Source organism: Eleutherodactylus coqui, chromosome 3, assembly GCF_035609145.1.
Source record: "Eleutherodactylus coqui strain aEleCoq1 chromosome 3, aEleCoq1.hap1, whole genome shotgun sequence".
NCBI lineage: Eukaryota > Metazoa > Chordata > Amphibia > Anura > Eleutherodactylidae > Eleutherodactylus > Eleutherodactylus coqui.
In genome coordinates, this window is record NC_089839.1 from 231,728,572 (window position 1) to 231,751,904 (window position 23,333).

Consider the following 23,333-nt stretch of genomic DNA (forward strand, 5'->3'; position numbering starts at 1 on the left):
TGACAATCTAACTAGCTGCCCTCGTACTACACTAGAGATAATGTAGATAAGGACAACAGATATGTAGCCTTTGATATTGCAGGTCACCAAAAGCAACAATTACGCTTATACCGTTTATGGCTAATTGTTAGCAGCTATCAAGGATACAATTCAGCACTAAAAGTCTTAATATGACAATGATACTCTGTGCCCATGAAGGCAGAAGATTTGCATCTGAGCAACATTTACAAATAAGGCAACACGAATCGCTTCCACTGTCATATAATCAGACCTGGAACAAACAGGTGTATTCACAGCTTTCATTGTTACTCTTCTCAGTTAGAGAGATATGAGATAGGTGGACAGATAGTAGATCTTTCCATTGATCAATCTTGTCATGCAGATTACTTGATTATCGATGAGTTATCTAAACAGCAGTCACATATACTACTAGTATTATACTCCAATATCCAGGAAGCTTACCAGCAAACATGAGCTCCGACACATCTGGCTTGACATGAAGACAGGTGAATAATGGCATTGGGCACTGGCCATCACCTAATTTTTCCTGCATGTTACTTAACTTGCTGTGCATTCTCTGTTATAAAAAAAACACAAAATTACAAAACGTCATCTGGAAAATGGACAGCAGAAAGTGAAAGACTAGGATGAAGAGCACTTCGCTCCCCACCACCTCAATATTGCATTTCCTAAAGAAAAACAGGTCAAGACAAGAGTCAATGCACATTTTGAAAATCTCGTCCACAAGCTGTGGAAATAACCTGCACAAAAATTGACTTGCGGTGCGGAATTCAAATCTGCCACATGTCAAATTTATCACTGTAGAATTTCCGCTGTAGAATTCCCCACCTCTTAATGAGGGGGTGAATTCTGCAAAGTAATTAGTGATGAGACCTTCTTCAAAACCGGCACCAAATGGTTTGGAGGCAGACATTCAGTGGCTGCTCTGCAACGAAATGCTCACTGCGGACATTCCACTGGAAATCAGCCTCGTGTGGACCCGGCCTAAGAATGCATAAAAAAATAGAAGTGTTAATTGACAAAAGTAAACTATTAACAAAATGCAAAAATAAACAAATATCCCTTTCTTCTGGTGTAACCACCCTTTGCCTTTAAACCAAAATCAATTCTTCTGGGTACACTCGCAGTTTGAAGGAAATTGTCAAAGAGGTTGTTCTAAACATCTTGGAGATCTACAGATCTTTTGTGGATGTTGGCTTGCTGAAATCCTTCTGTCTCTTCATATGATCTCAGACAGACTGGATGATGTGAGATCAGGGCTCTGTGGGGATATCATCACTTTCAGGACTCCTTGTTTTCGCTAAAGATAATTCTTAGTGCCATTGACTGTATGTTTGCAGTTGTAGTACTACTCCAGAATACAGCCAATCAGACGCCTCCCTGATGGTATTGTATGATGGATAAGTATCTGCCTGTATTTATCAGCATTGAGGACCCTGTTAATGCTGACCAAATCCCCCGACATCACTTGCTGAAATACAGCCCCAAGCTTAAAAAGGAACCTCCACCATGCTTCACTGCTGCCTGCAGACACTCATTGTACCGTTTTTCAGCCCTTCGGCGAACAAACAGCCTTCTGTTATAGCCAGATATTTTTAATTTTGACTCATCAGTCCAGAGCACCTGCTGCCATTTTTCTGCAACCCAGTTCCGATGCTTTCATGCATAGTTGAGTTGCTTGGCCTTGCCTCTGCATAGAAGTTATGGCTTTTTGGCTACAATTTTTCCTTGAAGACCACATCTAGCCAGACTTTCCCAAACAGGAGATGGGTGTACCCGAGTCCCACTGGTTTCTGCCAGTTCTGAGCTGATGGTACTGCTGGACATTTTTGAAGGGAAGCAAGCATGCCATGTCTTGCATCTACTGCACTAAGTTTCCTTGGCCAACTACTGCATCTACAGACCTCAACATTGCTTATTTGTGCTTCTTTAAAAGAGCTTGAAGAGCACACTTTGAAACCCCAGCCTGCTTTGAATTCTTTGCCTTGGAGAGACCTTGCTGTTGCAGTATAACTACCTTGTATCTGGTTGCTGTACTTAGTCTTGCCATGGTGCATGACTTGTGACATGAAACAGTCTTCCACAACCTCACCTTTGTAGCAGAGTTTGGCTGTTCCTCACCCAGTTTTATACTTCCTACAAAGCTGTTTGTTTCAATGAATGACTATTTCAACCTACATATGAAAATTACGATCACCATCACCTGTTCTTGTAGGTTTGTAGTCAGATATATGATTAACCAATTATACTAGACATTTGACAGTGTACCTAGAAGGATTGATGCTGTTTCGAAAGCAAAGGGTCATCACACCAAATACTGATTTAATTTAGACTTCTTTTGTGCATTCACTTTGCATTTTGTTAACTGACAAGTGTAACATCTCTATTTTTGAAAGCATCCATACTTTGCAAAGTTTTAGGCAGATGTGGGAATAAAAACATAGTAATGTATGCCACTGTATAGCAGCAAACATTGCGCATAGGCACCCTGTAAATAGAAAATTATTTACAGGGTGCCTTTTTATAGAATAGTGCAGCAAAATGTAATATATAACAAGAGAAAAGAAAAGAGGTATACATTATATACCAGCAAGACAAAAGCCAATGGGACACTTGGTGTCAGTCAGGTAAACTGGGACCTATGGATACATTGATTTATTAACCAGGAGCTTTCCCAATGCATACGGCAACCAGGCACTCCAAAGACAATAGGAATGTAGAATTAGCAGTCTAAATGAAACATTACTCATTAACAGCCCCTTATTGTACTTTGAAATGAGGGTTTATTTGCATAGAAGTGTTAAACTAAATGAGCCTGAGGTATATGGTATTTACAAGTGCTTTTACACCTAATTGCCCGAATGACGTCAGAGTTGACTCGCTCATCCTGTTTTTACAGCCAGATCAATAGTTGGCTCCTTCACTCACTAAATCATTCACATTCAATGCAGAAGCAAATGAGAATGACCTAACGATCGGTAGTTGAGCCGAATGATTAGTAAACAATGATCTTTATGCTTGCATGAAAGGAATGAGCAGACGATTTACCGTTCGCTCGTTGGCTGTGCTTACACTGAACGATCATCATTCATTTTCATTCATTTGAACAATAATGGTCCTGTGTAAAGGAGCCCTAACTGTTTGTCCATGCCTAGGGCTTTGGTATTCTCACCATAGTGAATCATTAACCACGCCATTAGCTTCATACAAAGAACCATTCATACTTGTACAGGCTTCTACTTCCTCTTCTTGTTCGGCAAGTAGTCCTCTAGAAATGTAACGTCCCAAAATTCATGTTTGAGCATATTTAAAAAAAAAAAAAAATTAAAAAAACAACACACACACAAAACACATTGGCCAAATAAATGGAGATGCACTCGCCCGTAAAATTTAAGGGCTACAACACTGATGGCCTAACCATTGGCTACATCATCAATATCAGATCAGTGAGGCTCTGACTTTCGGTAGCCCTAGTGATCAGCTGATTGAAGTGGGCATGACACTGGCCGTTAGTCGCAGTTCTGTACTTTTACTAGTAGCTGTGCCTTTTAGTTGACTGCATATTCCTATTTATTTGAACAGGACTGAGTTATTCTGTGCTGCAGTACACTATTCTGTCCAGCCAAACTGCTGGAAATGAACATAAGTAGTTTTGATAGTGACAGCCTATGGAGCCTTCCAGCATTTCAGACAAAACCCCTGGTGAGAAGCCAAGCACGAGCTTCAAGACACAATGGGAATGTGGCCTTACTTGTGCAATTTCAGGTTTAAACTGCAAAATAAATGCGGGAAAGCAATTTTTAAATCAATCTTCAATATCCATTTTCAGATTTCAAAGATCAACCGCTTAAGGACCAGGCTGCTTCAGTCCTAAAGGACAGATACTTTTTAGCAATTTTACGTACCTATTTTTATTTTTGTCAGCTACCAAAATTATCTTGCTGTGTTTTTTTCCCCATGACATACAGAGCTATTTTTAACATAATTTTTCCATTTATATTAGAATAAATTTAAAAAATAAACTATAAATTAGAATTTTTTTTCTACCCCCAAAAACTTAAAGTAAGAGAATGGGTTCCTCATTTTATTTCCGAATTTGTATAGTCTGATTACAGGGTGCATATGGCAATGGTTTTGGTATGCAGGCGGTGTTGGGTCTTTTTCTTTATGTATGTATATATTTTTATTTTATTCCATGAATTTTTTTTACTTATCTTCATAACAATGTAACATCTATGTCCCCCATGACGTCATACAAGACCTCTGTTTTTTTAAAATTTCACACTTTTCCACTGTAGCTGGGGCATCCATAGGAGCAGCATCCATAGGAGCCCCAGTTACAGAGGAAAACATCCCCCTGTAGTGACAATAGTCACTAACAGACCTGATCAGGGTCTGCTAGGACCCTGCAGCGCTGCTGTGCCAGGGAACACCTGGTGTTCCTGTGATTACCAGGTCAAATAGCAGAAGTAATAATAATGAAAAGGAGAAGGCAGAAGTGGTTAAAAACAGCCGAGGACCCAGAAGAGAAGGGAAAAGCTGTGTAACAACCAAGGACCCGACCTGCTCCTGCTTCATTGCAGGAGTAGGAGCTTTAATCCTGCCGTACTTCTGCTATGTGCCAGGATTAAAGCCCAGAACCGAACACCGTAAATTTGCCGTGTTTGGTCCTTAGGGCATTAAAACTATTAGTAGATTGCAAAGTACAAGATTACTGTAGACCTGTGCACTCCTACCAATATGATTACAGACCGTCATAGACGATAGAGTGAGGCAGGGTACTTTTCCTCTCTATCTTCAATTTTGTGGGAGCAAATGCTAAATTACAAGAAAATCTCAATTCAGACGATTCAAATAAAAAATGTAGACAAATAAAAGCAACATCTCTTACATCTTGGATAAGGGTCTCCCCAATAAGCATGGAAAAAACATCAGTGAAAGTAACAGGCTGTCCAGAACTCTTCTTCTTCCATAACGCTTCAACATAGCGTTTGATTTTCTGGGGTGTTAGTAGAAGAAGCGGGCTGTAACTGACATTGTGCATGACCTCCTGATTGATTTCCTTTGGACCTTTCTCTGGGAATTCAGGGTGAGAGTAAAGTGTAGACATATACCTGCAATACAGGGAGACGGACAGTTTATAAATACGAACACAACAGCTTATGCTGTTTACAGACATGTCCCCGTGTCAGTTTCAGTAAACTGCATTTCTCATAACGTTTCTAACAATTCTGCAGTTACTTGGAATTCTGCGTTTTGTTACTCCGTTATTCATCTTACAAATGTTTAGAATAAACTGACCCTGTTCAGTCAGTGCCAGACTAAGCACAGGCCTTTGACAAGGGGATCGTAGCACCCTGTTAAGTTATTCTTAAGGTTTATGACTATGTCCATAGGTTTCGTCCACGAGGTTTATGTGTGAATCCACAAAAATGGGATTCAGATAGAAGCTCTAAGGAAGCTATAGGCTGTAGTTAAAATGGAAACCAAACAGAACTCCATTAGACTAAGTTTCTATTAGTTTCTAGCATTTGTGCCAGACAGAATAGTGTGGTCGACCCAGGGGTGTAACTTGAAGCTTCTGGCCTCCATTGAAAAATCTGTAACAGAGCCTCCAACTATAATGCTTTAGTCATAGCCTCTGTATTTGGAAAAAAGAAGCCTTATGGGCCCCCAAGGCTCGTGGGCCCGGGTGCAACCGCATCCTCTGCATCCCCTATAGTTACACCCCTGGGTCGACCACATTTAACTACTAACAGTCTATGATTTAGTTTGGGGCTCTATCGTAATCCACTTTTTGGGGATTTTGATGCAACACCAAGATGCAGTCATAAATTAGTTCCCCCTTAAACGGGATTGTATGAGATTAGAAAAAAAAAGTTTCATGCCTCCCCAGAAACTCTTTCATTACAGCAGAGCCCCATTCAGCTTAACAGAGCTGAGATGCAATACTGGACACAGCAATAGGAGGAGTGGTGCCGTTTCTGGACAAAATGTAATACAGCACCAAACAAGCAAATTTTTTGTTTGTATAGCAAGATACAAATTGGTTGAACCCACCAAATACATTCAGATGGACTGGCTAGGATTTAATGGTCTTCAAAATCTTCCCAAAACTCAGAACACAAGAGAATACAAGAAAACAAGGGTGATGGTGCGTTAGAAAGGAGAAAGCCAGTAAGAGGAGACCTTGCGGGCAACACATTTCAAAGCCAAATTAGCACCTTCATCTGGCCTTTGATAAGCAGTATTACAACCAAGCTTAAATAGACTGGGGACAGAGCAGATATCACAGAGTCATGTGATCATGTCACACAACTATCCCAGCTATTTAAATATATCACATAATTAGATATGCACGATGGAGCCATATTTGTTTTTTCAGAAGTAGAGGGAAGGAAGGGGTGGGAAAGCTGGATTTCAACTTGCTTGATACATTGTTCCAAGTGTGCATGTTTACTGCAGAGATGGGAGAAAAAAATTTGCTTGTTGAACAGCCAGCTTAAAGCATTTTTGCTGTTTTTTTGAGAGACTTTACTCAACTTTAAATTTCTTTTACTTCTAGTGCAGGGATGTCCAAATCATTTTCATCAAGGGCCACAACAGCCTTATGGTTGCCGTCCAAAGGGCCAATTGTGATTATAAAGTCATTTAATCAATAAAACCAGGCATTAAAGGGTCTTTTATGCAGAGCGATTATTGTGTGAAAAATTGAATAACTGGGAACTTTTGATCAATTTAACAGTATAGACACATACAACCCATCAGTGATGATTCTATTGGTGAAAAATTTGTATGCTCTAGGAGGACATAAAAAACATAGTTTGTTGGCAGTACATTGGGCAAAACCAATGATAAGCACTCACATATCACTCTAAATTCATATTAAACTTATCTCAACATTTTAACCCCTCAACAATCAGTCAAGTATTTCAAATTTATGAGTAAATTTACAAATATTTTAGAGCATTTTATTAGTAGTTCATCCTTATGATATTAGCTCATACAGTATGATACATAAAGTAATAAAAAACAGAAACTGTGTATGTCACTGTTTTAGGCAGATGCCATTACAATAACCGAATCATCAAACTTTTCTTCAATATACACTACACATACATGAATGTATGTAGATATCTAAACTCTAAAAAGAGGCACTTACCATGTAGATCCAGATAACCCAGCAATGTAGGTGGCACAATCAAGAACCCCTGACTCATACAAAGCCTTCATCACCCCAGCAAAGCCAACCATGGCACGAAATCCACCACCAGAGCCAAGAACTGCAATTACCGGTACCTAGAAAACAGTAAAAAGTGGTTTCCAAATTAAGATAGAAAACAGAAGAATGATTTACTCCAGAAGTAAAAAAAGACATTGCACACATATAAAAATGCTAACAATAAGGGCTATTTTACCACCCATATATCAACCCAGAGATGTCCCTGGAAGGCAAGATCATGAGACAGAGACTGACTTACTATGGACATGTGATGAGGGAGAATTTGGTGGAAAAAGAGATGCTACTTGGACTGGTCAGTAGTAAAAGGAAACCGGGAAGACAAAAGACACGTTGACTGAAAGAAGGACACGGGAATGGACATCGGGCAATTGAAAGCAGAGAATAGAGAGGACTGGCCTACAGAGTATCCAAGAGTTGGACATTACTGAACGGATAGAATTGGAATATGAAGGTTACTTTACAGATACCAGTCAGCTGTATCATGCAGCCATTGCTGAGAAATTTGAAGCGATCCTGTCTGATATGAAGAAGAGGCAATGAAATCTTGTGTATCCACTGTGGTAAGGCTCTGTTCAGGCTCTATATTTAGTGTACTGCTTCATGTATGCATTAAACATATACAGTTACATGTTCCTGCTTTTGATTTTCATTGTAAAAATGTAGCACGCACCAAGTGATACATTTCTTTATGCAATCCACCTGTTTTGGAGTGTACTCAACCACGCTTGTCAATACAATTACAGAATAGATACATTGATGTACTGCCTGCCAGATAAACCAGCCCTTAGTTTCATATAGATTTGGATAACCAAATTCTATGGCCACACTGGTATATACAGAACTACTTAACGTATATGCTAAAGGCACATCAGATATGGTGTGGACTGATAGTGGGAGATAATGTTTGTGTCAAGAATACCTTTGCCTAATTTATTTGCACCGTGGGTTAAATAAAGTAGCAATTGCATTTCCAATAAATGGAACTTTTTCTTATAGTGCAATAATTAAAAAAAATGTTTTAAAAAATGACACACTAACCCCTTTAGCTCTAAACAGAATTTTACATGTCCGAAATATGTTAAGAAGATTTTTGTTTGATTTTCTTCCCCCATCAAGACAAGATAGGAAAATTTGCAGCAGCCATAAAACTTGAAAAGTTCACTACTACATATGACCTTCCATTAAATGTATAATTTTGGATCATTGTAAATGACAACGTACATCTCTTGACGTGGAACATAAATCTTTGCTCTGTTCAGGTCCCAATAGTTTCTTTATTCCATCGATAACTGTATGTTTTCGTTTCTGACGGAAGAGTTTTTCTTGATCGCACAGAGCCATGCTGAACCTTAGATCCGTGGATGAACTGTATTCAAATACAAGCAGAACTTTAAAACTTCTCCAAACATTGGAAATGTAAGTAGATACATATTAGAGATGAGCGAGCATACTCGCTAAGACAAACTACTCGAGTGAGTGGTGCCTTATGCGAGTACCTGCCCGCTTGTCTCTAAAGATTCGGGTGCCGGCGGGGGAGAGCGGTGAGTTGCGGGAGTGAGAAGGGGGGAGCGGGAGGGAGAGAGTGAGATTCCCCCCCCCTCGTTCCTCCCCGCTCTCCCCCGCTGCTGCCCGCCGGCACCCGAATCTTTAGAGCAGGGAGGTACTCGCATAAGGCACTACTCGCTCGAGTAGTTTGCCTTAGCGAGTATGCTCGCTCATCTCTAATACATATACTGGCAGAATGTATGTACGCAGGCAAAAAGGAGTATTGGAAAAGTTGTGGCTGTTGCAGGTGGGTGTCAGCTCTTAGAAATTGCCAGCCCGTAGTGGGTATAGGGCAGGTTGAGCTCCTGGCAGGCGGTCCGTTAATGAGTTAAAAATGCGTGCATTGCAAAGTATACTATAAACACATTTGATTATAAAGCACTGTTGATTGACCAGCTAATGTGTAACTACAGCTCCCAGATCGAGGCCATCGGTGCTCGATGGGAGTTGACGTTTCATAACAAATGAGTTGCGAATCGTTGGTCTAAATAAATGTTTAGTGAGAACATATTTTTAGGATAAAAGACAGATGGTAAAAGGGTTGTACAGCATTAGAAAAACATGGCCGATTGCTTTATTTAAATAAGTCTGGCTGAGCTGTAATACCATAACCAACCTCTGGACATATGAGGCACCGTTTTCGACAGATCTGATGCATGGGATGGCATATCTGTTTGCTACAAAACTACGTATGTCATAAATGTTCTAAGAGCACTAGAACATGATACATACCATTCTTCTAGTGAGACTCCTAGGATTACCTCCGTAACCTAATAGAACAGAATCATGAAAACTGCATAAAAATTATCATCGATCCATTAATACTGGAATGTTACTATTCACATATGCTCATGCACAAGCAAAATATACCGTATGAACTTTAACCTGTAGAAACCCCAGCCTGGTGAGCAATATATACCGTATATAACATACAATTGATAAGGATTAGCAGAATGATCAGCTCTCCTGGCTTGGCAGTTTTAGAAACTAATTGTATTTTCTTATATCTGCACTGTGCTGCTCCTCTATTATTCCTAATAGTAAAGTATGACTATATTTCAAACCAGGTGTTATCGTTCCTCTAGTCTAAAGGGTTTGTCCCCACACTGTCCGCACTGATTTGACAGTGTTAGATTATGTAGCCCCACCCTGACTGGTAACACCCAGTTGTCAATTTATTCCTTTATTTCTAAGGAGTAGCAGAGGAACATAACAATGCAGAGTTCTAAGAAAATAAGCTTCAAATCTCTGATATTATTGGGGATACATTACTAAAACAGAACATGGTAGGAAGACTGACAGATCCTATTTGAATTTTAAATCTTGCTTTTAATAGTCAGCTGTGTAATAGTCATTTGCATGCTAGGTTATGTTCAGAATAACTACAATGAAAAGAATGCTGTGGTGGCTGAGTGTAGTTATTTAATACCACGTGGAAGAGAAAAATGCAATTTACCACGTACAATACAGTTGCCGTCAACACCCGCTGGCAACAGTTCCGATAAGCCGCGTGGCTCATCTGAGCTGTTATCCCTTTAAAGGCCACTGTCAATTGTGACAGCGACGTTTAAATCCCCCAAACGATGTTCAGGGGTCCCGTACAGCCCCCCACAATAAGATCGCAGGGAGCCGTGTGGGTGACATGGCAGCCGGGGGTCTTCTGAAAGGCCCCAGGGATGTTATGGCAGAATGCCCATCAAGACATGCCCTTGGGTTGTCTTGATAAACTGCCTGCCCGATCGCAGTATGATGTAATGCTATGGCATTACATCAAACTGCAGGAGCAAGCAAACCATCACAAGTTCTTGTCTCCTCAAGGGACTAAAAAACAAAAAAGTAGAAATAAGGATAAAGTTTTACTAATTATTAAAGAAAAAAAAGTAATAAAAGTAAAAAAAAAAACCTTTTACCATATTTATAATAAAAGAATCAAAATAATAAACCAAAAAATATATATTTGGTATCGCTGCGTCCATAAAAGTCTGATCTATCAAAGTAATGCATTATTTACCCCACACGATGAACGTCTTCAGCAAAAAAAATAAATAAGGAACACCAGAAATGTGCTTTTTTTGGTCACCCTGTCTCCAAGAAAAAATGCAATAAAAAGCGATCAAAAAGTCATACGCATTCCAAAATGACACTAACGCAAACTACAGGACGTCCTGCAAAAAATGAGCCCTCGCACAACTAAGTCGATAGAAAAATAAGAACTATTGTGCGGAGAAGATGGTGGCAGAAAATTAAGTATCTTTGATAAAAAAAAATACAAGCAGTACATCAAAAAATATATATGTTTGGTATCGTAGTAATCGTACTGACCCATAGAATAAAATTATTAGGTCATTTTTGTTGCAGTTTGTGCGCCATAGAAACAAGACACTTTTTTGAAGATTTTCAGTACATTACATGGTACATTAAATAGTACCATTGAAAAATACTGGTCCTGCAAAAAGCAAGACCTCATACAGCTATATCGATGGATAAATAAAGGAGTTATGATTTTTTAAAAGGGGGGAGGAAAAAACATAAATGGAAAAACGAAAAAAAAAAGCTTGGTCACTAAGGGGTTAATATAATCCAACTGTTTCTGAATACGGCTATAGGTCTGTCTATAACATTGCTACATTTCATGAACTGTTAACGGTACCGTATTAAAGGTAAAAGGAACTTCTCTTTTCTCTCCAGGTTTCAATGATGAGATGTTGAATGTTGTTGTGCCCAATGTTTCATCCATCACATAATTAGCATCCATTAAAGTCACCTAAGAAACACAAATTGGTCCTCATGTATCAACGTGCTTTCAGAATATTTTGGGCTCACAAGAGATTAATGAGAAAAGAAAACACATGGAGAAACAAGAGTCAAAAAAGAAGCAGCAGCGGGTGAGCAAAAAACCACACAGGAGGTTGGCGTAAAGGGGCTGTACCACATTTTCAAGTTATCCCTTATCCACAGGAATAGGGTGTAATTCACTGATCGTTAGAGTTCTCACTGTTAAGAAACCCACCGATCTCGAGAACGGGACTTTTTAGTCCCACTCTGTCCCTGCTGGAGTCACTTCGTCCCTGGCAGTGAAGTCACTGAATGGAGTGCTAGCCGAGTGTGAGCTGTCAGCGCTATTGTTTAACCCTTTCCAATACAATTTGTATCCTGGTTTTCCTAGGGGGCTTACTCTTTTTAGGCTGTTATACAACAGCACTATATGCTGGCTAAAGCCAGTACTGCATGAGGTGACACATTGGATAGACTCTGACAGCAGAGAGACTGGCAATATACAGTAAGAGAACCCCGACGGACGTCTTCCAACATCGGAGCTGTACGGCCTTAAATCATAATGTCTTTAGACGTCAGACAGTGGATTGGAAAGGGTTAAATAGGGCTGACGGAAATAGCCAAGCAACAATCACTCAAGTATTTCTGCAGTCGCATTGAAAGTGAATGGAGTGCTAGTGCACTTGTGTGACCAGCACTCCGGTCTCCTCCTCACTGAGGTGGGGGTTGTAGTAACCCTGCGGTGAAGAGGATAGGGGACATGGGACCCCCATTCTCAAGACCCCTGATCCCAAGATTAATATGTAAAATCTATATAGTGTTAATACAGTTTATGTGCCAAATTCCACAAACAGATCCCATCTTCCATGAAGACTAAGAAGCGGACACACCCGATTCCACCACTGACCCTCCACTTGTGTGCCAGACATATAAACCAGACGGCGGCTTTTCCAACCTTTATCACCATCAGAAATTATTGAAACAAATGACCCATCTTAAGGCCTTATAGGTAGGGGTTTATTTGTAAATCGTGGAATTCAGAGCTCCTACTAACAGACTGAGAAACGTAAGGGGTACATGCAGGAACATGCCGGTGCCAGAGGAGAGGCGCTCAGCCTTGTTATATGGAATCATCTGTGAAGACAGAACGTTCATTATACCTCCAAAACATTATCCTGGTTGGGATCCAAAATAAATTCAAAGGACTCATTCCAAACTGGATTAATGTCATTGTTTATGTGCTTTGTTCTTTTTCTGCCATCTGGTGCTAATGCAATATAAAGTTCCACATAGGGGTCAGGTGTGTCAACTGAAAGAGAAAAGAAGAAAGATCAAAGTATTTATGTAGGTGCAGCTCCACAATCTTCCGCTAGGTTTGCAGCAATGCTTAGACCTTTTACAAGTTCTGTGGGGGATAATTAGCCAAGACCAAGTTTACATCTATGTTGCGAATTCCAGTTTATTAAATGGAGTTAAAGTGGTGATGGCTCTGTCATACAACAGACACCAATGGTACACAATGGACCCTAGTGACTTGTCATGGAGGTCCAAGAAAGAATGAAGCGGCAGCATCAAGTGGTGCAAAAATGTCTCCAAAAGTTTCTCTCATGGCAAAGTCACAGCGACGTTTCGACCGGCAATTAGGTCTTTGTCAAGCTTGACAAAGACCTAATTGCCGGTCGAAACGTCGCTGTTACTTTGTCATGGAAGAATAAACTTTTGGAGACATTTTTGCATCACTTGATGCTGCCGCTTCATGCTTTCTTGGGTTGAAGTTCTCTGATGTGGTCCATGTCCTGGTGGCGTTTGCATCTCTGAGGAGTCCTACCCTGATTATTTGGTTATTTCTGTGCTTTTGGTGACTTTTCTACTTGTAATGGGGTTCCATCCTTTTACTGTACAGCTGAATGCAATGCCTTTTTTCATCAAGTGTAATGGAATCAGCTATGGAGGTCCCTAACAGATATAACCGTGCTGTTACATTGTATATAACTAAGTGCTAAGTGCATATTGCAAACATTACTTGAAATGGAATTTACAGATTGAAGGAGTAGAAAAGTAGATAATTACTTACGCATATCACCAAAAGTTCCTTTGGTGACATTAGTGGCTCTTAGGACTGTTACTGTAAATCTGTGCGAATACTGATGTTCAACCTGGGGTGAAAGTTGTATAAGAAAGGTTACTGATACATTCAGTTTTCATATTACATACACATGATAGTTCAATTCCCAGGTCTATTTCTAATCTATAGTCTTAAAGCCCATTTGATGGTCAGATTATCAGCATGAAATGTGCCTTCAAGAATCGGGTCAATCTAAAATGCTCAACGATCAACCAATGTATCAGTGATCGTTGATTTTCAGCAAGGATAAAAATGCTCGCTGATTGGTTGAACAGCCACCTTATGAGGATGAACTATTGGACCAACGTTTTTTTGTCCCGATAGTAGTGATTTTCGGCCTTCAAAGCAAACCAGCTGAGAATTGACCCATGTAAAAAGAACCTTAACTTAAAAGAGACAGTCACCGTCTTTTTGAACCCCTTCGAGGACAGCACAAGGTAGTGACAGTCACACTGATTGCAGTGATGTATCTGCTGTACGTATCTGTGCAGTAGTTTTTGAGAAACGTACATTTTATCAGTAGCAGCACATGGACAGAGGACTACAGGAAGTAGTCCTAAATATTCATGAGCTGCAGACCAGCTATACCCAGTCGGCTCATGAATATGTAGGACTACTACTGAGTCTGGGTGCTACTAATAAAATGCAAATTTCTCCCAAACTACTGCACTGATACACACAGCAGACATATTCTGCAATCAGTGTGACAGGCACTACCCCATGGTGCTCTCAGTAAGGGCTGCAAAAAGATGGTGACAGTCTAATACAAGATCAACATTTCAGGATCACATTTGCTTTCTACATGTGACAGCTCTATGAAACTTTTCCTTCAAATGGAACACATTGAACGTCAATAATAAAAACGTGAGCGAGATTTAGATTTTTTTTCCATTGCAGGTAGGCAATGAAATGTGCATTCTGATTGGTTGTCAGGAACATCAGGTCTACTTTTTCTGAGAGAGTTTTCATACATTGCCAGTACATTTTTTAATTAGGTTTTCCATCAAGCTCAGCTGCATTTATGATGTGGCTTTATAGAGTGTATAAAGAACACGTTGCTCATTTATGTAAGACTTTAGAGCATTAAACAAATATTTATATAGCCCAATAAGTTAGTATATTCCAAAAGAATCTGGATAGTAAGAAGGAAAGGTGTTGTGCGCTAGGCTGGCATGGCTTGACTAGCCCAGAAACAGACATGATTCAACAGAACTCCAGATTGTAGGCTAGGTTCACATCACATGAACAGCATGTATGTCAGAAAGCTCCCTAACATACAAGCATCCATAGGCCTCTATGGCCAGTATATTTGAAAAAACAAAGTAACAAACTCACACATGGAATAGCTATATGGCATCTATCACATAAACATGATATGAATAGATGCTTATTAGGGATGAGCGAGCGTACTCGGAAAAGCACTACTCGCTCGAGTAATTTGCTTTATCCGAGTATCGCTGTGCTCGGGTCTAAAGATTCGGGTGCCGGCACGGAGCGGGGAGCTGCAGGGGAGAGCGGGGAGGAACGGAGGGGAGATCTTTCTCTCCCTCTCTCCCGCCCGCTCTCCCCTGCTCCCCGCTGCGACTCACCTGTCAGCCGCAGCGGCACCCGAATCTTCAGGGACGAGCACAGCGATACTCGGATAAAGCAAATTACTCGAGCGAGTAGTGCTTTTCCGAGTACGCTCGCTCATCTCTAATGCTTATCTATTTTCCTGCATTTCACCAAGGGATTACTAAAGAAACTATATAGAAAGACACATGTACCCTGCATGTTATCATTACTTGATACTCCCAATAAAATGCACACTGTTTTGCATACCAAGACCATGGCACACCTTAGGCCTCATGTCCACTCAAAAAATACAATCCGCGCAGAATCTGCCGCGGATTTCCGTGGCGGATTCCGTGCAGATTTGGTTTAAATGGCATTTTTTTGCATGCAGATATCCGCACACATTGCTATCAATGTGATAGCAATGTTGCCGATCCGCGCGGATTCCGTGACAAATGGAGCATGCCGCATTTTTTCTCCCACGCATGAAAAACGCAATTCTTTTAAAATGCCATCCGCGGGTGCAAAAATCAATTTAATGGACCCGCAGATGGCAATGATTGCCTATGGGCATAATCCGCTGCGGAATCCGCAATTCCATTTACCCAGTGGACATGAGGCCTTAATATGACCTTGTTATTTGTGTGACTGTTTTTCAGGTGACTGTACTTTGCATACCATACTATAGGATATACAGCACGAGAATTCTTGACTTTCAGAAGTTTGCAAGTGGACTTCAACTGTCTATGTGCAGATGAAATGAAAGAGTAGCCATATGGTGAACTGCAAGGTATGCTATATGTTTACAGACCTACCGTGCTTCCTGCACTCCTCGGTTTCTGATAGAACATCACTTCCTGGTTGCGGCATTCATAAATCCCACCTCCAGGAAATCATGACTCTGATTGGCCAACGTGACGGCTGTGATTGGCTGAGAGCAGTGCTCACTGCCCAATCAGAGCCATTGCTTTAAGGAGGCGGGGTTTACAAACACAGCAACCAGAAAGTCATATTCTGTCGGCGGCCGAGGAGTGCAGGAAGCCCAGTGGAGCTACGGAATTTCACAGACCAGGGGTAGGGACCCAGACTGCAGCTGCTAGGTAAGTATTAATAAAACATCCCCTAAAAATAAGACCATGTGCCTCTTTTGGGGCAAAAATTAATATAAGACAGGGTCTTATTTTCAGGGAAACATGGGTAATACATGTAAGGACAAATTACACTGCAAGTAAAGGACCTTGCAACTATCTGCAGGAACTTTGAAGACCTTGACAGGAAACTGAAGAAACTAGGAGCACAGCTGGTCTTCTTATCCCAGTGGATGGCCATATAAGAAGGAGATGGAACAGGATTCCTGAGATGAACAACTGGCTATGTCGATTGTGCCGTCAGCAAAGATTTGGATTTCTAGACCATGGAGTGAAATATTTATATGATGGACTCCTTGCTAGAGATGGGTTGCACCTTACAAAGACAGGAAAGCATATATTTGGCAGCCACCTTGCTACACTCATCAGGTGAGCTTTAAACTAGAACAATATGGGAAGGGAAACGAAAGGCAAAAATATACAGCTAAGGAATACAATTGAGAACCTTGTTATTAGAAGTGGAAAGAAAGAACGGCAAAAAAACTGAAGGAAAGTAGAGGAATAAGAAACACTGATCACAAATTAAAATGCTTCTACACAAATGCACAGAGCATGGGAATTGAGACTTGCAAGAGACGGCAAAAGTAAAGAAAAAAAGATTTTGGGGTATGTAAAAAAAAGTCAAAGATGCCATAAGATGTTTACAGGTTGAAAATGGTGAATTGGGTGAAAAAATGTTGAGTAGGCGGAGCATTTAAATTCCTATTTTGTATCTGTTTTCTGTAAATATAGCATCAGATGATCCTCCCTGTGCTACTGGGGAACTAAAACAATGCAAGCTATCTACAAAAAGAGAGAGATGGTGATTGAACACTTAGCTAACTTAAATAAATTCAAGTCTCCAGGTCCAGATGAATTACTTCCTAGGATACTGAAGGAAGCAGCGGAGGTATTTACTGAACCACTTGCTATAATCTTTGAAAATTCATGAAGAACAGGAGAAGTCCCAGAAGATTGGAAAAGGGCAATCAAAAAAGGGAAGAAGGTAGACCCAGGAAACTACAGGCCTGTGAGCCTGACTTCTATACCAGGAAAGATCTTTGAACAAATTGTTAAACAGCATGTATGCAAGTACTTGGATGAAAAGGGAGTAATTAACCAGAGCCAGCATGGGTTTGTAACAAACAAGTCATGCCAGACTAATCTAATTTCCTTCTATGACAGAATCACCGACTGGGTTGATCAGGCAAATGCGGTAGATATAGTATATCTTGACTTTAGTAAAGCATTTAACAAACTATTTCATACCATCTGTATTAAAAAAAAGCAAATATGGGACTGACAGAATTATTAGCAGGTCAATACAGGATCAAGCTGCTGATCCTTTAAAAGGAATGACTTTCTAGTGATTCATAACCAGTTTTGTGTTGCTGCATGGAAAACTACTACATTGAAAAGAATAGAGATATACTTACTATTATATACTGATAGGGATCTATGGATGCCATGAAAAGAAGATTGTGCCCACAGCGTTACTCAGCGCTTTCTCCTCCTAAAATAGTACTGTGTTGACAAGCCTAAATAAATAAGAGAAGTATAATTGACTAAGTGTTGTCAGTTAAACCCTACAGTACATGAAATCATTACTGAATCAATGACAAGAGGCTTTCTAGTCAATGAGTATCACAACTATAACAATACAAAATACACATAAAACAGTTCCATGCTTCTCTTAAGTTTATTGTAGGGAATCCACACAAGTAATTTTACATAGAACCATTTACTCTGGTAGACGAGTGCTGATCAATGGAATAGTCTGAATCAGACTAGGTAGATGAGCACTATGTGGGAAGAACAATCATTCATATGGTCATTTATCACCCATAGAGAATCATTGCTGTTGGCAGAATCTCCGCCGTTTACTTGGGGAGTTGTGCAGCCAACAATTTTTTTCAGAGGCACAAAAGTTGCGACCGGTCAAAAAACAAGCGTCTGTCCATCCATCAGCTGACTGCGTATAAAATCACATGGACCAACACCCAGGCAAACGAGTTCCTATGAATATTCATGTCAGATTGTTAGGTCAGGGCTTTAACCCTTTCCAATCCTCTGTCTGACCTCTGAAGACATTATGATTTAAGGCTGTACAGCTCTGATGTTGGAAGACATCCGTCAGGGTTCTCTTACTGTATATTGGCAGCCTCTCTGCTGTCGGAGCCTCTCCAATGTGTCACCTCATGCAGTACTGGCCTTAGCCAGCATATAGCACCGTTGTATAACAGCAGAAAAAGAGTAAGCCCCCTAGGAAAACCAGGATACAAATTGGATTGGAAAGGGTTAAAGGAACAACTTAAAAATAGAAGTACTGCAACTGAACTGCACTGGATGAACTCGCGAAACACTGAAAATACTTAAACTTTAACCCCTTAGCACTCCAGGAAGTACAGTTACACCATGGAGGTTCGTGGTTTGTATGGAGGGGGATTGAGGGTTGATCTCACTCCGCACAATGCGAGTGGCGGCTGTTTCTTACAGTCGGCACTCACCTGCAACAGCTTTAATCAGCGCCGCCGCAGATTGGAGCTGTTAACCCTTCAAATGCCGCCAAAGTATGTCAAAAAGTTGTATTAACAATACAATGCATTTCCGCGCTGTGTTGGGGTCTTTGTCAGGTACACCTCAATGCATACGAGTTCAGCTTTAAATAGCATAGTTGGCATATGTGAGCCCAATAAATTTGGCTGGTGCACCCTACATATTGTAGTCTGCATTGGCAGCTCACCAGATACACTACATAATTAGACACACAATTCCGGAAAACCTAATCATACCAACATAACCCCTGGTATGCAGTTGTATACCAAGGGTGAGAAATGTAATACTTTGAGAACTGCATCTTTCAACGAAATGTTGCAATGCTTACCCAGCATTTTACGGATTAGATTACCAAAGGCTGTGATGAAATTGCTTTTAAACTTTTTCCCTTCATTATTTTTTGGTTTTCTTTAAATATAGTTGTGTGATAATCTGAAATTCCCATGAAATTCCACTCTGATAGCTACAGGGTAACTATTCTCTAAACCTACTGCCAATTATCTTAGACTTGGTGACATAGTCCTTAGGGTGCCTACCCACTGGCGATTTTTTTTCCTGCAATGCTAAATTGCGTTTTGTGTTTTTTTTCTGAAGAGCAATTAGCATAGAATGTGTTCTTGTCCATTTGGGTTTTTTTTTTCGTTTCGTTGCAATTTTTCACATAGGAACTGTCAGTTGCATATGTCTCCTTATTTTTCTCTTAATGCACCCATGATTGTCAATGGAAATTAACGAAAAACGCTGCGAAAAAGGCGCGGAAAACGTGCGAAAAACGCTGCATTTTTCATGCACGAAAATCCGCAACGCCAGTGGGTAGGCGCCCTAAGGGTGCATTCACACGAGCGTGTGTGTGCGGTGCGTACATAGGTGCGCACAAAACCGCACACCCACGTACATGCACAAATACACGTGAATGCAGGTCCATGCAGTATTTAATAAATGACCCAGAGCTGCCTGTGATTGGCTGAGCGCTGTGATCAATCACAGGCAGTGCTCAGCTGTCATTCAATGAATGGCTGAGCGCTGCCTGTGATTGGCTGAGCGCTCAGCCAATCAGATACAGCCCTTTCAGCAGGTGGGGATTTTAAATCCACACCTGCTGAAAGAGATTCAGAGCAGTGCAGGAAGAAGATGCAGCTGGATGCGCCTGAGCCCCGGCAGCTGCAGAGAGGTGAGTTTATTTTTTTTTACATTTTTAACACATTCTAGGGATGATTTTCAGGGAAGGGCTTATATTTAAAGCCCTTCCCCAAAAATTCTTGCAGGGCTTGCTGGCAGCCCATTGCTTTCAGTGGGGCTGTAGAAACACTGCTCCCATTGAAAGCAATGGGAGAACATCGCGATCCTCTGCCACAGCTGTCACAAGTCCCTATAGCTGTACCACATTTATTGTGAAATAACTTTCCTTGAAAGGTAAAAACATTGTACGTTAAAACAAAAACTTGAGTCCTTCCAATAGAAACCAACATCCCACCAAGTATATTAGAGTTAAATAAAACTCAGCTTGCAATCCTAAAGTGTGACTAATATTCGAATATGATGATCTTCTACTCAAGCTAGAAAAGAGTCTTAAGGGGGTGTGAAACTTGTTTTTAAACATCCTGAGCCCCCCTGTCCCAAACTATATATCAATATATTTATGTCAGGCAGGTGGACATGGATTCACCTTGCCACACATTGATTTGACTTTGTGCCATTAATGAACTCACTGTTGTAGAGGGGTCTAATATAAACAAAGAAGCCCTTTACAGAATAGACAACCCTAAAAAAATAACCTTTATTGAATATCTAATTAAAATTCAGGGCAATAGACAAAAATATAATTGGTATTTCCAATGAATATTTGAACTTGCGCCGAGAATAATCCCACTGGAGAATACCAAAACAAAAAGGACAAATGCGCACACCACAGACTGGTGGGATGTCAATTAATGACCCCAACAATGTAACCAAAGAATAGGTGAGAGATGCTAGGTCAGAGATAGCCAGCCACAGTAGGTTCAAACTGTGACTAGCGTATTCCCAAGTACACATTACCCCGCCTAATAGCAAAATATGCTCCAAGGAGACTGCACAAGTTTGAGAAGTTGCAGTCACACAAAGAAGAAAAACTGGGTCTAAAAAATCTGTTAGATAGCATCCAGATCAATAGAACCAGCCCAAGTTTAAAGAGCACACTCCTAGTCTGTGTGCATAATGTCTCACTCGTAAAACATGTTAATAGTCCAAGTGGGATGATCAATAGCCTTTCGACAATTTCGCGAGGAGGTTTAATCAATAGGTTCAGATTTACAGCACCAATCTACTCTTGATACAAGTTCTAAACTAGATAAAGTTTTACAGTGCACTCCGATATATAATATTCTAATCTTCATGCTCTAATTCTCAATAGAAGTTCAAGATTCAGGTTTCTCAGGTTAGTTCACTCAAATACTGAACATTGTTCTAGTCTTGATCTTAATTCTTGATATTAATAAAAGTTCAGGTTCTCAAATCTTGAACATTAATTATTGACATTAATAAAAGTTCAGGCTCTCAGGTTTGAGACGTTTCTTTCAATCAACAATTCATCGGGAACCAGATTAGTGTGATACACCTGTACTAATAGAACAATAAATCAGCACAAAAAGCTGACCGATCAATAGCAAAGAATGGTTAACTAGCCCTAAATAAAGCTGAGAGCTCCGTAGTAAGGAATGATAAACTAGCCCTAGTCTACTAGCTCGTAAAGGGCAAGGGATACTCAGAAAGGACCCAAAAGAACAATAAACCATAAATTTGGCCTAAATTACCATAAAATTGTCATGAAAAAATGGTCCAATCTAGTAAAGTGCGATATGGCCTGAAGTAGTAACTTTTCGGAGCACTATGTCCTTTTGTGCTATTTATGGAGGCAACACCTGGGGAACTCTACAAGCAGGATATGCATTTTCTGTGGGACTTCCAAGCAATTACATGCACAGAGTCCCAGTAACGTGGCTGCAGACCCTGCACTTGACCGAAGTACTTGAAGACCTAAAACAGATGCGTAGTCCAGAAACAGTCTATAGTCAGGGGAGGTGGCACAGGTGCAGTAATGAGTTCAAAGATGAAAGTCTGGGGAGGCAGCAGGCAATAATGAAGTTCAGAGTAGAAATCTGAGCTCAGTGAGCACAGAAGTCAGAATAAAGTCAGTCAAGAGTCAAAACCAGAACAACCAGGTACTTTTTCACAAATGGCAGTAGGAGACCATCGGCTAACACATCCATCCTGAGGGGGTGTGGATGCCAAATTTAGTGAGTTTAGGAACAAAATTGGAGGACAAAGGGTTATGGGAGGACACACTGGTCCATTAAAAAACTGGGCAGGAGCATGCACACGCCCTGTGGGCAACAGTCAATGGGCAAGCGAGGGAGACGGAAGGAGCAGGTGCATGGTGGTTACAACCTGTGGCTTTAGAAGCAGGCGAGACAACAGAAGTGAGCCATGAAAACTTACTATGGTGCCGTTTCGTTGGTACTGCATCTGACCTGTTATGTCACCAGGTCTTCTGACCTGCCAATGTTCTGTGTAAGAGCCTCCTATTGACTGCAGTGGTCAAGTGAGTAAACCTCTGGTGCAGCATTGGGCAAGCAGCATCGATATACATTTCATTACACCCACTGCCACCAATGTAGTTATACATTTGAAAACCCCTTTCAATGTTAAGGGAGGGATACTCCTACTAGCTGCCAATATAGTGTGATAGGGATTTTGCTAAAGACCCTATCCCCCGATATTGGTCACTTACAAGGTTTTTTTCCATCATTCTTATGGAATTTTGGGTGATAATTGGGGGGGGGGGGAGTGTCTGGATTCAGAACATTGAGAATCTTTTCACATTTAGAATGTTTTTCATATGCTGTCTGACATCTAAAATAATCCTAAAATCTTTCTTTATGTAGAGATATTGATCCTTTTTCGGGATGCTTACCCTCCCCCGCCTTAAACACTTCTTATACTTCTATTCATATCATTTGGAGCCCAGTCCTCTTCCTTCATTTTGTTATTGGAAATTAATCTCAAAAGCCACTAATACATAAAACGTTTGCAATTTGTGACCCACATAGTGGATAAATTCTTGGCATGTTCCTTACATCTTGGTATAAATTCTTCCGAAAGGGAATTTCTTCACCTTTTCTCTCCTTGCTAACGGCAAAAAACCTTACCAGTTTCCTGAAGAAAGCATTCAAATTGGGAAATAGTCTAAATTCGTCAGTTTGTTTTGGCAAGGTTAACATTAAGCCACACAGTATGTTTTATTGTACAACCTGTTTTTGCTAATATTACACACAGAGTTGTGCCCCATTTCTCTTTTTTTGGTTTCTACATTATTCAAAATTATTTCTATGCTTGGTTAAAAGCTGCT

At 40.5% G+C, this 23,333-nt stretch overlaps 1 protein-coding gene across 2 annotated transcripts in view; it reads right to left on the minus strand.

Moving 5' to 3' along the window:
- The window catches only part of PLA2G4A (phospholipase A2 group IVA), an 83,664-nt gene that overhangs the window by 40,201 nt on the left and 20,130 nt on the right, over positions 1 to 23,333 (minus strand). For both annotated transcript variants that reach the window (XM_066597080.1, XM_066597079.1), the window contains exons 2-10: positions 17,827 to 17,928; positions 13,659 to 13,740; positions 12,745 to 12,893; positions 11,460 to 11,573; positions 9,542 to 9,579; positions 8,486 to 8,630; positions 7,184 to 7,320; positions 4,913 to 5,135; positions 463 to 577 (exon numbers count right to left, since the gene is read on the minus strand). In XM_066597080.1, the coding sequence (XP_066453177.1) occupies positions 463 to 577; positions 4,913 to 5,135; positions 7,184 to 7,320; positions 8,486 to 8,630; positions 9,542 to 9,579; positions 11,460 to 11,573; positions 12,745 to 12,893; positions 13,659 to 13,740; positions 17,827 to 17,859 (1,036 nt within the window). In that variant the 5' untranslated portion in view covers positions 17,860 to 17,928. The remainder of the gene's footprint in view (positions 1 to 462; positions 578 to 4,912; positions 5,136 to 7,183; positions 7,321 to 8,485; positions 8,631 to 9,541; positions 9,580 to 11,459; positions 11,574 to 12,744; positions 12,894 to 13,658; positions 13,741 to 17,826; positions 17,929 to 23,333) is intronic.